Source organism: Heloderma suspectum, chromosome 1, assembly GCF_057233095.1.
Source record: "Heloderma suspectum isolate Gila_16-S chromosome 1, 16-S_ref, whole genome shotgun sequence".
Lineage (NCBI taxonomy): Eukaryota > Metazoa > Chordata > Lepidosauria > Squamata > Helodermatidae > Heloderma > Heloderma suspectum.
The window spans coordinates 108,002,877-108,020,139 of record NC_139458.1 but is presented as its reverse complement, the minus strand read 5'-3'; the positions used below and the strand labels follow the sequence as shown (position 1 = coordinate 108,020,139).

Here is a 17,263-nt window from a genome sequence, read left to right as displayed (position 1 = left end):
AGTAAAATGGTAGTTAACTGAGTCCAACCTTTCAAGGGGTATGTTAGAAATCTGACATGGAACTCACAGGATAGGAGGAAAAAAAGAGGAAAGAATCAATTGTGTAACATGGTTTTGCTTTTTTTTTTCTTTTCTTCATTCAAATACCCCATGTTTTATCTTTGAGGCCATTTCCAACCTTATCCTTCATTGTCTGCAATTTCCTCTTCAAACTCAATCCTTTAAATATATCACCCATTGCAATATTAGACATTGTTTTGTCTCTTATGGAGAAAATAGCCTGCAAAATGAAGAAACATATAAACCTTGGCTGAGATCCAAGAAAGTAAAGCTAGGAAGAGGATATTCTTTAGGGATCTGAGTGAAGTGAGCCCCCCTCTTATTGGATTAAATAGAAATATTGAAAGGGGAATGAAGAAAATAAATGGTCTTTAATGTATCTTAAGTGCTGACTGTTAGCAGTGATGTGACCTGGGATGCTTTGGAGGAAAAAGAAAAGACAAGATGATATCGAGATGAACGATCTATGGTGAAGCAAATTTAAATGTTTTTGGTGTAGGCCAAGATTGTAGATTCTGTGGAAAATCAGAACTAGACATAGTCTCATCGCTGGTAATATGAGCCAAAATAGTTATCTGGCTGAGAGTTACAATACACAGTGCCTTCAGTTTCAGTTTCCATGGACATAAGCTACTCTTCCTAAGATTTACATCTTTAAAATACATGAACTGTTCATAAAGGATTCCCAGGAGTTTAGCATTTCAGATATTTTCCTTCTTCTTGAAATATTTAATGAACATTGGCATTTTGCTTTACCCTGAAATGTGTAGCTTCTTTATTTTTTCCCCAGAGTTGACAGCTTTTATATACTTGCTTTCTTCTTCCTCTGTGATTCAATTAAGATTTCCTTCCCATATTTTAAAGCATTTTTAAGAAGGCTTTCCAAACCGTAGAGATGTAGAATTATGAAGTGCCTTCACTGGTCCACCTAGGAGGCATGACAGCATGGAAATAGGCTTCAGAATGCATGTGGCTGGCCCACACCGATGGATGCTATGCACAAGAGTCCTCTTCCTAGTTAATTGCTGGGGCTGCAAACATATGGCCTTTTCAGAAAACTGGTGGTAGTACTGATCAGCTGCCCATGGTGGTGGATGGGGCTAGATTTAATCCCAGGTCCTGCCAAACAGCTGATTTGTGATTTTCTGGAAGGGTAGCCCCAGAGGCAGGCAACATGGTGCCTGTGTGCATGAATGACACCTTTTTTGGCACCCACCAAGACACCCCCAGACACCTTTTTTGGCACCCACCAAGGTGCCCAACCCCTCCCACTTTTTTTTTTTTTAAATTATCACATTTTCTTATTGGCAGCTATGAAATAGGTTTCTGTTGGTGCTGAAAATTGCGGATTCAAAGGAATTATTTAGTGTGTTGGGGTTTAGACTAGTTCTGCTTTGTACTCAGTCTTTTGGGCAGGTTAATTGTCCTTTGCCAAGCCTCCCATGGCAGCCATTTTCATTGGTTACCAGGACTGTTTCTCAAATTGCCAAAGGTACCCATGGCCCAAAAAGGTTGCCTTCTCTGGGGCTACACAGTTGCTGGGTGCACTTGCACACAGCTGGATCAGAGCCACTCTCTGTCTAAAAGTCCTTTTTACACTGAAGTAAGAACTGGTTCACACAATCAGCTCTGAGTCATCAAGTATTGAGTAAACATGAGCAGAGACTAAGTGACATACATGACATTCTGTAAAATGCTATGTAAATGATAAGAGCCTGTGACCCTAACATTAAATGGAAAATTAAACCAAACCATTAGTTACGTATTAAAAAAATGAATTTACTACTACTACTTTTACTGTATTGATAAAGTGCATATTATTCTAGGCATTATACAAATTAGAAAAACAAGCCCTTGCCAAAGACTTACATTCAATATCAAAGTCAGGTATTCATAAAATAGAAAAGATGAGGGATTAGCAGGCCCATTCAGCCATATGTCTCACACTCTTTCCAAATATGTTGAGTTGAAATATCACATGTTTGCATACCATTTTTCATTTTCTCTGATTTCACTGGCATGGAACTGCGTGCAGGGTTCTGTGTTCACAAAAGGGCTTCCTCATCTCCTTCTCATCCCATTGTAGCCTGTCATGGCCCTTGAAAAACTACTCCTGAGGATTTTTTTTAAAAAAATCCAAGTCAAAATGGAGCGGAATGTGATATCTATATAGCACTGCCAAATTAGATTTGATAATTATTACTACTTATGCATTAGATATACAGTCTAATTAATACAATTTGTCTGACTACTTTCCTTCATCTACTACTTTGTTCATGGTTACAGTGATTCCATTTGGAAAACTAACTTCTTGCAAATCAGTGTCACTGCAATACTACCACAGTTTAAATAATGTCTGAAAAAAACTTCACTATCCAGGATGATTTTTACTTCTTTGTGAGCTAAACTGATAATACTTAAAAAAAAAAAAAAAACATTTTCAGCTGACAGTCTTCAGAACTGGATTAACTGTTATGTTAGCTATGCTGTAGCAGATTACTGAAGGGATCAAACAATATGCCCTCTTTCCCACATTAGAGAGCCTGCTCCATGGCCAGTTGATAAAAAAAAGTGTTTTATCCACCTTCTCCTTACGAATCCTTTTAGGGATATTGTGTTAAAATACTGGACCGGAGCAAATGTCAGGTACCTGCCATAGTGATGTTTTCTGGGAGCTGCCTGGTGACTTTTCCAAGCTTGAACATAATTAGAGTTGTATTTTGGAACCAGACTCCTAAATTTAGTGCCAAAAATTAAAGACTGCTACAATAAACAATGGCTTGGATCCTAAGATGCATGAACAGAACATTGCTCATACAGTGGGGCTTTCCCTTCCTCCCCACTGCAGTCTTCTGCACCCCCAAAGTGCATCTTGTAAGTTGGGGACAGAATGGCACGGAGAGGGGATGGAATGTTGGAGTGGCGGCAGGAGGGGGAATGGAAGGAAGGGGGGGGCAACTTGCATGGGCAGACATGCCTTCGGCTTGTGCAGGATCACCTTTGGATCTAAGCTAATGCATAAAATGTCAGGCATGTTTAAGACTACTGAAATCAATGGGCTTAAGAGTACCTACCTAACCCTATTCTGAATTGTGGACAGCATCTGTAGCACTTAACTTGGCCAAGGAAAATGCCTCAAGAAATACTTCAACTGTTTAAAAATAAAGTTCAGACCTTCTTCATAATGTCTTTGCTTTATAGTAGCCTTATAGCTATAGCAACTGGTAGTGTAATTTTTTTAGTGTTCTGATAACTTTTTAAAAGAACTGGTCATATTAAACTTCCATTCAACTTACAAAAAATGAAAGTGGCATCTTTCATATTTTTGGCTGTCTGCATGCTAAAATTTCAGTTTTTTCCTTGAAATATTATTAAGTTATAGGTTAATGTGGTGTCTGCTCTGTATAATCTTCTCCCCATCCCAGTATAAAAAAAAACATTCAAGACTGATGATGATGAATCACTCAGTGTTCATATTTCATGCTGTTTGCTGACTTGTCTCTGTGTTCTGTAGAAAAAGCTTAGTACATCTTTATTAACTGGGGGTGATAGTTTATGAATCATATGAACGATGCCAATGTAACAAAATAAAAGATGGCGTAAGAAAGTAATTGAAGGTTTCATACTTGTCAGATTAGAATTTAATCATTCTATGAGATTTTCTTTAAACCCCATTGATAGGATTCCTCAGAGCTGTTCTGTTTTTCATCACACATTTTATTCTGTAAGATCTACATTTTACCAGTCTTATACAAACTACACAGAATTATGATTAATAATTTTAAGATATCTTCTGTCCAATTATTAAGGATTTCCTTGGCTTTCAGAAAGATAAATAGATCATGCTTGCTTAACATTTTTCAAGTATCAATTTGTGTTTCTTTGTGGTCTATGCATCTTTTCTAGGGCTTGGACACTAGGGTATCCAAGTTCTTTGAATTGTCTGTTCAAATTCCTCCACCATCAAACACCCTGCCTACTTACTTCCATTATTTTGCACTAAGGCATGTGGATGTTTTTGAACTTGGAAAAGGCAGTGAAATTCTTTTGGATAGATCTATACTTCTTTGTTTATTCTAAAAGGCTGACTAATGATGACAACATTGCTTTTCAGATCAGAGGTTGTCTCTTGTATTCATGCCTTTTCTCCTTCTCCATATTGTTGGTGACTTTGTGCTGGGCCTTCCAACCACATTATCACAATGCAATGGGACAATATAATATAAGATGTGATCTTTGGGGAGGGCTCCTTTGATCATATGATATTTGAAGATAATTTTTTTACAGTAAGAACTAAAGATCAGAATTGGATAGTCATTATACTAGGTACCATAAAAAGAAATTGTTTTAATGTGGGATGTAAATCATATTTTGCTTTTTTTCTATGGGTCTTTGATTATGAGTAAAGAAAAAATATTAACAGTTTAAAGTTTGTGACTAGTCACACTTATTTGAATGTACAATCCCTTAAAATCAGCAATATTTAGTTCCAAAAAGTATGTTTAAGATGGAGGTATTACACTGATTTTACAGCAAATCTGTTTGTGTGTCAAACGTTACTTTCCATGAAGGCATGCCTGACTTTGACCTTTTGCTCTGTCAGTAAGTACTACAGTTAAGAGTAAAGTGGGTTCGAATTTTAATTAATAAAAAGTGCCTCAGCTAGCAGAAGTTTGGGAAACACAGATTATATACAGGGGAAGTTACATATTGTGGAATATACATCAATGACATTCCCAGATTTCTAACCTTGAATTTAAAGCCCTAAGTACGTAAAAAAATTGGTTGGGTGGCATTCTTGCTGCACTGAGACTCAAAAAGACCATTGATTTCCACAGGGTAACGATTTCCCTGTTTGTTGATTTTACTAAAGGTTAATCTTCAGTACATCTTCCAAGCTGATATGTGGGTTAAATAGTTAGGACACTGATTTGTAATCCTATCCTGTGGCTGCACCACTGCTGTTCTTGTAAATGTCATCACTTTCTCAGCCCTATCTGGTTATATCTGAGTCATGAGGTGCTGACAAAACCCCACTGCACTTAATGTGAAACCTGAGGCATTTTGCTCATTCCAAAGATATTAGCAATAGCCAACTTGGCATTTAGCTGATAAATAACTTGCACGTATGCACAGCATTAACTTTTTTTGTTCCTCTGTGTTTTTCTCCATCTTCACTAATTTTCTTCTCTAATCACAACTAGACAAATCTTGTCTCCTTCCTTTGAATCTGGGTTTTAAACAGAACCAGGGTATCTTCCTCTACTATGTTTCACTGGATGTTTGGACTATAGCTGTTTTAGCACTGAATAAAGAAGCATTGCAAAGACTTTCCTGTAGACGTTTGTGAGCCAAGTATACTGAACTTCCAACCTTTGGCTTCTTTCTGTTTTCAGCCATGCAACAGGATATGAAAGTGATAACCATGCAGGCCCTATGTTATACAGCTGTGGGGCCCAATATAGAATACACACCCATGGAGTATTTAGAGGAATACAAGTGAGTATACTGGGAGAAATGTATAATTCTAAATTGATTACCTGGCTGATGTTAATCACTGCTGTTCTTAAGTGGCAGTAATAAATCTAAGTGAAGAACCATTTTATTCCATGGGAGAACAATATAAATTCACTATCATACACAGGGTAAAGAAAAGGAAATGAGAACCACAAATCCCTTTTCATTATATTATATTGAGACTAAATTGCTAACTAGCTACAAGTTTTCTTTAAATGGGAAACTCTAAGTGACCTTGCACATTCCCAGATTTTAATTCCCACAACTGTCACTTGAGGCACAGGTGAACTCAGTGGCACGGAACACCTTTTATTTATAAGCTACGCCCTCATCTGGTCAGAGATAGCCTAGCTACAGTTATCCATGCTCTGATAACTTCTTGTCTGGATTAGTGCAATGCGTTATACGTGGGGCTGCCTTTGAAAACAGTTCGGAAACTTCAGCTGGTCCAAAATAGGGCAGCAAGATTGTTAACAGGGACTGGCCGGTAAGCTCATATTATGCCAGTACTTTTTCAGCTGCACTGGCTGTCAGTCCATTTCCGGGCCTGATTCAAAGTGCTGGCATTAACATTTAAAGCCCTTAATGGCTTGGGGCCAGGTTACCTGAAGGATCGCCTCCTCCCATATGTGCCTGCCCAGACCTTAAGATCATCGTCAGCGGCCCTTCTCCATGAGCCCCTGCCAAAGGAAGTGAGGTGGGTGGCTACTAGGAGGAGGGCTTTTTCTGGTGTGGCACCCTGGCTCTGGAACGAGCTCCCTAGTGAGGTTCGCCTGGCACCTACATTGTATTCATTTCGGCACCAGGTGAAGACCTTTTTATTTTCCCAGGCATTTTAGCATTTTAGCTTTCTAGACTTTTAGCTCTGCTGATTCAAATCTGTATTTTAAACTCCTGCTGCTAGGTTTTATTGTGGTTGTATTGTTATATTGTGGTTTTAATGTTTTATATATTTTAAATTGTTTTATTGTGTGCTGTTTGGTTTTAATTTTTGTGAACTGCCCAGAGAGCTTCGGCTATTGGGTGGTATAGAAATGAAATTAACAAACAAACAAACCCTAGATCTTCAGATGACATGAGGTACCAACTGAAGGCCTGAGCACCTACTGTTGTGAAACGGCAATATATTGCAGATCATTCTGTGGAAGGCAAACATAAATAAATAAAAAGATCAGGATTTGTTACACTATATTTGGCGTGCGTGTGTGTGTGTAGTGGGGTTAAGGTAGCGTGAAAGTGGCAGTTCTTGCATGCACTACAATTCTTCCAGTTATCCAGTTGGTCAAATAATATATTTCATATTGCAAACCCATATTCATTATGCCACTATAGGATGTGCGGCGAGTGCCTGGAGTAGCTCCTACGATTGTTAGATCAGCCAGTGAGACAAATGAGAAACGGCCTTTCATGTGTGTATACCCTGGCTGCAACAAGCGATATTTTAAACTGTCTCATCTGCAGATGCACGGAAGAAAGCACACTGGTAAGTGTCTTCACTGACTGCAAAACTGTCTCTGCCTGATAGTCTGATTATATATCTTGGGGCCTTGCCCTTGTCCTGATAATGGAACCCTTTTGTAGTCCATCCATCATGAGGCATTCTGTGGGTTTTTGGAACGTGAGAGATCAATATACTCCTTCAGTGACCACATATAATAATTAGGATGTGGTGTGTGAGTATCTGTGTATGTTTGTTGGTGGACTGCTTTGCAAGGAGGGCACAACTGGTTGCCCGCTTTATTTTCAAGTCATATTCTCAGAGTTGATGTGGCTTTGTAGGGCTAAATCCAGTGTGATACAAATGGCCTTCTGTTTCCCTTCCCCTCCTCCTCCCTGCAGCCCCCTGTACCATGCCAAATCTACTCTGGAAGATCCCCCAGCTCTCTGGAGCAGATTTGGGGTGTCTGTGGGGGGCTGCAGAGGAGAGGGAAAACTTGATCTACCAGCGGTATCTGTTCTGCTGGCAGAGGTATATCTATAGGGACTAATTATCAGAGGGGTAGTGTGTTAGTCTGCTGCAGCAAAAGCAGAATAATCTTGTTCCTGCAAAAACAATGAAGACTACCAAGTTTATTGTGGCATAGGCTTTTGTGGACCAGAGTGAAGTGGACTGTAGTCCGCAACAGCTTTTCTCATTACATAGACACAGGCAACTGACTCATTACATTTCCTGCAAACTATTCTTTCAGATAGTGTTATTTATCTGTAGAGCTCTGATACACAAAACTGGAATTCATATCAGTGTTTATCAATGTTACAACACAGGTTTTGCTGACATCTCATGCCCACTGTGGTTGCCAGAATAAACTTCTTAGTCTTTAAGGTGCCACAAAATGCTTTGCTGGTTTTCTGTACTGAGTGCCTTCCTAGTGTTAACAATGCCATTACTGAAACAGATATAATCATAAAAGGATACTGTTGTCTAGGAGCATTCCGAAACTTATAAATATATGGGGGGGGGGAAAGTATTAACAATTCTGCAGATACTGTTGTGATAAGATTTGCTGAAGCTTCCATCTAACGTTAACAAGATCCAGCAACAATGATTCATATGTTTGAAGATTTTCTGGAACTTGGGGATTAGTTTTTTACCAGCAAAAAGTGATACTTTGTTCCAATGAAAGTTTTCTTCTCAACAAAACTGTAAACACACTCATCATACTGAACAAACAGTTCTTATAACAGGCTTTCTAGTTTGAAAATTAGAATTTCTTTCAGTGAAAAGATTTACTTTAATGAGTTCATTTGGGAAGTCATGACGCCTCCTCAAGGAAAGGGAAAAGAAGGGAAAATAATTAAAATTCTTCTCCAAAATGTCTTCATATATCACTGTCACAAACCTATTCATTGGAACCTGCTCACCCCGTTTATACAGGACAATGCTGATTCTGACTAGATTTTCCTTCTTCACTTTTTCAGGCAAGGCTGATTCACTGCCACCAATCCCTATAGACTATTTCTACTTGAAAGCAGGGATCACTTTTACAGGGTGTTTTTAGGAGAGTGATTTCAGGGTGCAGGTCTGTTATTCCCACCCTCTCTGAGTGTGCTGCCTTCCTAACTTCACCCAGTACCCATTCTTTTACAGATCACTAATGTTACTCAACACCTGTGGGTATATTAGTGAGCTTAAAGAACTTCACCACTTAAGAGGTATTTTTTATTGGTAAACAAAGGCAGCCTTGGGTCTCCAGATCTTGTTGGACTGCAACTCCCATCATCATATGTCAACATGGCCAGTGGTTGGGAATGATGGGAGTTATAGTCCAACAACATTTGAGAACTCAACAAGTGAGTTAAGTTTGGAACCACTGAGGGGCAAAAGCATCAATACCTACAAGGAGTTCTTGGAAAGGAACTAAACTACAAACCGGATGCTAACTTCTCTACTCTGGCTCTACATTGATGCAAACTGCTGAACTTGCCAAAGCCTTAACAATTTTCTAGGATAAAGTTCAGCATTTCAGTAATGACACCTTGATGTGGAACATGATGGATAGCATCTTCTCAGTATCAGTGATTTCTGTTTCCTTCCACCCCAGGAGGGAAAACCACATTTTCCAAAAAGACACTTTTGAAAGTGGAAGTTTGCTTTATGACTCCTTGCCACTCAGGACTGGGACTGGGGGTTTAGGGTAGCATCCAGTGTCATTCCTACATAAAGTAAACCCACTGAAATGAGTGGGAGTTAAGTGAGTCATGACTAATTTAAGTCTCATTCATTTCAAGGGTGCTATTCTACATAGGAATAGCATTGGATACCACCCTTAATGTCACTTTACATTTGGGACTAGACAATGGAGAGATTAGCTATGAAGCTGAACTTTTCAGGTGTTTTGATACTTACTAAAAGCAATGGAGGCAAGAAAGAACACTGGTGGTAAGGATGGGGATACCCTGGAAGCTTCACATAGCTGGGCACTTAGTCTGTGGCCTCTACAGGCTAGTATGAAGTACATTAGGTTTGAAGAGAAAATGAGTGGGAGACAGGCAGCTCCCTGGGGACGCATCTGTTTCCTGGAATGTATGCACTGAGGTTAATCTTGAGGCCAGTTTAAATTTATAGATTGCTTTTATATTAAAAAAAAAAAGTATCCAAAATGGGGTTTTCTACATAACTACAAAGCAATTAAACAAATAAACAAATACAGTTATTCTTTCTTCCTGTAGAAGTTTCATAGCTGGCTTGAAAGTCTTTCCACAAGTGTTCATTTCTTGCATTTTCAGTAGTAATAGTTTGAGATCTTCTTCCCCCTTTTGGAGTTGGGTGGCAAGAGCTTTGCTGATGTTCATGTCTTAAAAATGATCATGTTATAAGATGGCTCCTGTGCATGAGTGCACAATGGAAACAGTTTCCTGTAGGGGCATATGGTGATTCACCTTCATGAGTACAGACTTCAGTGGGTCAGATGTGACTTTGCTGCTCACCTAGCCCCCTCGCATACTCCTAAGTGAATGCTTTTTATGAGCTTAAAAATGTTGGACCGTGCTTCTAATTTAGGATGGTTTCTGGCATCTCAGTGACAAGCATGTGTCTGAACCAATCCTGATGCCCATTAAAATACATAGGTAATTTATGGGAGAAGCCATAGCACAGTGGTAGAGTACATGCTTTGCATGCTAAAGGTCCCATGCTCCTCCAGGTTGGGCTGGGAAAAACTCCTCTGTGAAACCGCAAAGAGCTGCAGCCAGTCAGTGTAAACAATATTGAGCTAAATGAACCAATGACCCGATTCGGTATGAGGCAGCTTCTTATGTTAATAACTCTTATCCTGGGACATATTTGACTGCAGGCATTAGATTCTAGTGTTGCGCAACTTTTTCTGCTCAGAGAGCCACATATGGTCCTGGTTGGTGGGTTAGGGGCTTCATGCATGTATCCAACACACATGCATCCAGATGTGCATGCATCCGCACACTTACGCACATGCATTCATAGACTCACATACATACAAACACGGACATCCACAGAGAAACACACTAGAACATGACCAGAAACACAGCACGATGCCCTGTGTCATTATTCAGCAAAATAACTCAGGCCTAGCACATTGTTTGCATTAAATTAATATTAAATACTAGTAGCAGTAGCTCAAGTAGAACACACAGAAACATTAACATCTATATGTTAAAAGCCATTCACATGTTACACAAGGCTTGTTATCAGGCATGCACTCTCTGACAATATATCTGTATGGCATCCATGTTTGCATTTTGGGGTGTACACTTGAGACCTCTTAGCTGTGCAAAGTATGTATGAAAAGGCCCTGTTATTGATCAGGTTCACATGATCATGGAGGGGGAAATAAGCCATGGTGGCTAATTTTCCCTGCCAGGCATGATGGTCACGTGCTGGAGCAATTTGCATTAATTTCACTGGCACAGCTTGCCATGTCATGCGAACCTTGTGAAGGATGTCTTTTTGCCGTGGTTAACAAGCCACCCAGAACTCATAGGCTGTTGTAGGGTTCTGGGGTGTCTTGTTAACGATGGCAACCAGCCACCCTTGCTGGGCATGACATAGCAAGCTGTGTAATTAGGCACAGTGGCTTATTTCCCCCTCTGTGATCATGCGAACAGGCCCATTGTAACATCCTTGATTCTAAAAATAGTTTCACATATGATTTAAATCAGGATCTGAATCAAGATCTGATCTGATTTTTCGTCTCCCTCAGTGACTAAGGTTTCTAATCAGGAATGCAGAGATGTGTGGAGACATTAGTGTTCTGAAGAGGGTAAATTACATTCTATTTGAACACATTCCAGTTTATATGAGTGACCGCAGCCTGAGTCTAGCAGATGGTAGCTCTACCTTGACTTGAGAAAGCCATAAAAATTCCAGCATGTCTAACAACAACAAAGGATCTTTGTTTGCAATATAAAAGCAGTGAGAAACATATCACACTATTCTGTTCAAATGCATATGCTTTAGCACTGTATTTTGCATTGCAGTTTGGAGGCTATCATTAGGTCAGTGCATTCTGTTCCACTAACACTCTCCCCTTTAAATCTGCCAAGGCTTAAGCCTTTTTCAGAATCAGTTTCAAGGCACAATCATTCCTGTGGGAGACCTTGTGGTCAGATTTGAAAGGAACCATTTTAAACACATGCGACAAATATAACTTTCTGGATAAATAAATTAAATTGAATAGACATGGAAATAACCCTTTTGGGGGTTTAAGAGCCAGTAAACTCCTTTGGGTGACTGCACAGGAAGTTATAAAGATTCTCTGACAGATATTCAATAGTTACTTTTAGGTTTTGATCTCATTGCACACAATGTATATTCAGAAGAACAGTTAATATTGCTGATACCACCTGCCTTTTGGAAAAGACTTACCAATATATCAAAGTTGTTACTTTATGCCATGTTAACAAGATAACATATTTGTATAAGAATTCAGCCAATTTTTATGACAGATATCTAAATATAATGACACAGAGCTCTCCCACCATAAGGCACAAGACTTATTTCACAGGTGTGGTAGCTACTTTTGCTAAACTCAAGAGGAGGAGGAAAAAGCACCCCAAACATTCAAATTAACTTCTTTAAGGTACTACAAGCAATTTATAAAACATATATTAATAACTAAAGGTGCAATCCTATGCATGTTTAGACAGGAAAAAGTGCTATAACTCCCAGCATTCCCCACCCAGCATGTCTGGCTGGGGAATGCTGGGAGTTGTTGGACTTTTTCCTATCTAAACATGCATAGGATTGTGTCCTAATTTATTTTGCAGATCTTATTTATGATTATTATGATTATTTATTTATTTTATTTGTACCCTGCCTTTCTACCAAAAAATGGCACTCAAGGCAACTCTGTATAGATCTTCTATATAATAGTCATTTTATTTTGATAAGATTCATAAGAATCAAAAGATTCATGCTCATATTTCCCAGGGACATCTTGCACAATCTCTGGTTATTAAATGTTCTGACTATTTTTACCATACCACCAACAGGTTAGTTAAACATAGTACTCTCAACCTGCTATATAAAAGGAAATCCAATTTAATGAGTATGTTCCTTTAAGAATGAATATTATATCCATTTAACAAAAACAGTGTGATATATGAACTGTAGCATGACATTTATTTTGTTATAAGTACATATATTGGGTAACTGCTATATGCATCAGCTGCCCTATCTCTGATACCGGTGACAAAATAAATTATTTTTCTATGCCTCATATGTGATTGTGTACACAGTATTTACTATTTTGAGATTTTCTTGAGAAAATGGCTTGTATAAGGTGTCCTTACCTCATTTATTTCTTACTGAAGCACAAGTTGTGTTGATTTTCCTGAGATGTATTGCCCTCTAATAAAATGTACATTTGACTCGTATATATAAGTGAGAATTGTTCTGAGATTTTAGTATGGGCTTCTTTTTTTAATGCCTTCCAACTTTATTTACCCCTTTCACCTCCCTAAGGTGAAAAACCATACCAGTGTGACTTTAAGGACTGTGAACGAAGATTCTCTCGTTCAGATCAGCTCAAACGACACCAAAGACGACATACAGGTTTGTCGTATGTCTTGGCTTTTGAAATATGTAGCTGTTTGCTGTTTCTCTTGCCTGGAGTGTGTGAGATGGAATTGTAACTTTTTGCTAGCCATTCAGGATTACGTGTGCATATGCCATCAAGTGTTTCGATATATTCAAAATTAAACTACCAAAAAAGCACTACTGAACGTATGTTGTGGTTATTTTTATGCCTCATAAAAATTATAGCATTGTTAGCACTGCTCAGTCATCCCTCATATGGGGACAAGCAAAGAGAATTGTGTCTCTGACACGCATAGTTAGATGCAGAACAATGTAAGTGTGTATAACTGTAGGCAGTGCATAGAACAAGTATGTTGTGCATTGATACAGGTGATCCTGATGAATAATCCTGCATTCTGAAACACTGGGGAGGAGCCCCTCTTCCCGTCCTCCATAAATAATGTCCCTGGAAAAAATAATTCACTATTGATTATACTTCTAATAGTTTAGAAAAGAGTTACCAAACAATGTGGCTGAAAAATATTTGCAAATTTACCTTATAAATTTCTTTTTTGCAAATTTACATGCCAAATTTATAATATACGATTAACACAAACACAATGAACTATATAACTGTGATATCATAGAATAGTAGGGTTGGAAGGGGCCTACAAGAATATCGAGTCCAACCCCCTGCTCAGTGCAGGAATCCAAGTCAGAGCATCCCTGACAGATGGCTATTCAGTCTCATCTTGAATGCCTCCAGTGTGGGAGAGCCCACTACCTCCCTAGGTCATTGGTCCCATTGCCGTATTGCTCGAACAGACAGGAAATTTTTCCTGATGTTCAGCTGGATTCTGGCTTCTTGTAACTTGAGCCCATTATTCCGTGTCCTGCATTCCTGGATGATGGAGAAGAGATGCTGGCCTTCCTCTCTGTGACAGCCTTTCAAGTACTTGAAGAGCGCTATCCTATCCCCCTCAGTCTTCTCTTCTCAAGGCTAAACATGCCTAGTTCTTTCAGTCTCTCTTCATAAGGCTTTGTTTCCAGTCCCCTGATCATCTTTGTTGCCCTCGTCTGAACCCTCTCCAGTTTGTCTGCATCCTTCTTAAAGCGTGTTGCCCAGAACTGGACACAGTGCTCCAGATGAGGCCTAACCAGTGCTGAGTAGAGGGGAACTAGTACTTCCTGGGATTTGGAAGCTGTGCTTCTATGAAGGCAGCCCAAAAGAGCATTTGCCTTTTTTGCAGCCACATCACATTGTTGGCTCATATTCAGCTTGTGATCGACAACAATTCCAAGATCCTTCTCGCTTGTCGTGTTGTTGAGCCACGTATCCCCCATCTTGTAACTGTGCCTTTGGTTTCTTTTTCCTAGGTGCAGAACTTGGCATGTATCCCTATTAAATGTCATTCTGTTGTTTTCTGCCCAGTGCTCCAGTCTATCCAGATCACTTTGAATTTTGTTTCTCTCTTCCAAGGTATTAGCTATCCTGCCCAATTTTGTGTCATCTGCAAATTTAATCAGCATTCCCTGCACCTCCTCCTCCAAGTCATTCATAAAAATGCTGAAGAGCACTGGGCCCAGGACTGAGCCCTGCCATACCCTGCTCATTACCTCTTCCCAGTTTGAGAAGATCCCACTGATAAGCTCTCTTGGAGTCCAATTCTGTAGCCAACTGTGGATCCACCAGATAGTTGTTTCATCTAGCCCACTTTGAGCTAGTTTGCTCATCAGGATATCATGGGGCACTTTGTCGAAAGCTTTGCTGAAGTCGAGGTATATTATGTCCACAGCATTCCCACAGTCTACAAGGGAGGTTACTTGATCAAAAAATGAGATCAGATTCGTCTGGCAGGATTTGTTCTTGACAAATTCATGTTGGCTTCGAGTAATCATGGCATTGTTTTCAAGGTGCTTCCAGATGGATTGCTTTATCATCTGCTCCAGAATTTTCCCAGGGATTGATGTCAGACTGACTGGTCTGTAGTTCCCAGGTTCCTCCTTTTTACCCTTTTTGAAGAGAGGGACAACATTAGCCCTCCTCCAGTCATCTGAAACCCGTCCTCCAGGATTTCTCAAAGAGAATTGACAGTGGTTCTGAGAGCTCTTCTGCCGTTTCCTTTATTGTTCTAGGATGCAGTTCATCTGGCTCTGGAGATTTGAACTCATTCAAAGTAATGAGGTGTTCCTTGACCATATGCCTATTGATCTCAAGCTGCAATCCTGCCCCTTCAGCCTGCACTTTGCCTTTGCCAGCGGGGTCATAGACCCTCTTTTGGGAGAAGACTGAACCAAAGTAGGAATTGAGCACCTCTGCCTTTTCTTTGTCATCTGTTATCATTTTGCCATCCTTATTTAATAGTTGAACCACCATTTCCTTCCTCTTTTACTATGCATGTATCTGAAGAAAGCCTTTTTGTTGCTTTTAGCATCCCTCGCTAACCTCAGCTCATTCTCAGCTTTAGCCTTCCTGACACCATCCCTGCAATTCTGTGCTACCTCCCTGTACTTTTCCTTTGTTACTTGGCCTTCCTTCCACCTTCCTATATGTGTCCTTTTTTGTTTCCAGGTCATCTCTAAGCTTTTTGTGAAGCCACATTAGCTTCTTCTGTTATCTTCCACCTTTTCTTCTTGTTGAAATTGTTTGTAATTGTGCCTTGAGAATTTCCTTTTTAAAAAGCTCCCACCCATCTTGGACTCCTTTTCTCATTAGAGTAGCTTGCAATGGGACCTCACTTATCATTCTTCTGAGTTTATTAAAATCGGCTTTCATAAAATCGAGGTTACGTGTTTGACTACACTTGGCTTTTGCTTCCTTTAGAATCAAGAACTCAAGTATAACATGGGGCCGACCTACAATTACTTTTTTTATGTTTCCAACGAGGTTTCACCCCCCATCTTTTACATTACGCCGTCCCCGCCTTGTATTGGAACCGCAATTTCCCGCTTCTCTGCTACCACTTTCAATACCCTGATATTCCGGTATTTCCCATTCATGTGCTCTGCTCTTCTGTGTTCATCACCATATAAGGTCATAGTCCCCTCCCATGCCTGCCCATATATGGCGGTGTTTGTATTTCCCTCCTGTCCAATCACACCTCTCAACGTCCCCATGCAGTCTTCCGGATACTGATTGCATAGCTTCCTCAGCACTCAGAGTTTCTTCATCAACCAGCAAAGGGCTGGATGTGTGCATGCTTGTCTGATCTCGGAAGCTCAGCAAGGTCAGCCCTGGTTGGTACTTGGATGGGTGACTGCCTGGGAATCAGGCTTCCTGCATTGAGCAGGGGGTTGTTCTCTCCTTTTAAATGACACTAAGTTTTACCTCCTTCTATCCCCTGCTTTGGCTTAAAAAAAAATAAAATAAGGCATTATCTTCAAATCTTCAATTCTTCGAAGAATTGTAGCTTCTCCAGCCTGATTTCTCTGCAAACTTGTCTGGGCAAGCCCAGGCAAGCATAATTTTTTTCACAGTCCCCAACATGCTCGCAGCACGGAAAGAAACACACACACAAATCTAGGCAGGCAGTCATCACTACTCATGGACTAACATCGATAAAAATGTCCGTGGACAATTTTAGCATCATCTCATGAGTGGCGGACAAACACAGGGCAGTCTTCGAAGCTTCAAAGCTTTGAAGACGCTGGCGGCCGCCCCCCCAAACCTGAATGCTGGGTGCTGCCCCTCTTCCTCCCGCCGGCTGTCAAGGGCTGGCACAGGGAATAGAACATTGGGAGACACCCCCCAGCCCCTCACCCTGGCCTCCAGCAGGTGGTGGTGGAGAAGAGGATAGGTGCGTCCTTCTTCCCTCCACCCCCACCTTCTACAGCGGCAGTGGCGAGGGACAAGCTGGTTGTTTCCCCTAAGGCCAGGAGAACTTACAGAGAATGACCAGCCTCTCCCATGCCACTGCCACTGTAGCAAAGATGGGGGGAGGATGAGAGGCGCTGCCTTCTTCCCCTTGTCTTGCTGAGGGAACTAGTGTCCGGGGGGGGGCGAAGTGACAACTTCTCACTGGGCTTTGAGCCCCAACAGGATGCTCGCACCATCCCTACACACACAGGGATAGAGGAAGAGAGGGATGGTGGGCGGGGGATCAGCTAAAACAGGAAGAGTTGCTGCTCCTCCAAGGAGAGCTGCCTTGCTGGAGAGCTAGAAAACAGTGCGGCCCAGAGTGTGAACTGTGCTTG

General features: G+C 40.5%; 1 protein-coding gene across 7 annotated transcripts in view; it reads left to right on the top strand.

Moving 5' to 3' along the window:
- Positions 1-17,263, top strand: part of WT1 (WT1 transcription factor) — a 66,341-nt gene that overhangs the window by 41,936 nt on the left and 7,142 nt on the right. For all 7 annotated transcript variants that reach the window (XM_084853219.1, XM_084853198.1, XM_084853167.1 and 4 more), the window contains 3 exons: positions 5,457-5,559; positions 6,910-7,060; positions 13,016-13,105. In XM_084853219.1, the coding sequence (XP_084709345.1) occupies positions 5,457-5,559; positions 6,910-7,060; positions 13,016-13,105 (344 nt within the window). The remainder of the gene's footprint in view (positions 1-5,456; positions 5,560-6,909; positions 7,061-13,015; positions 13,106-17,263) is intronic.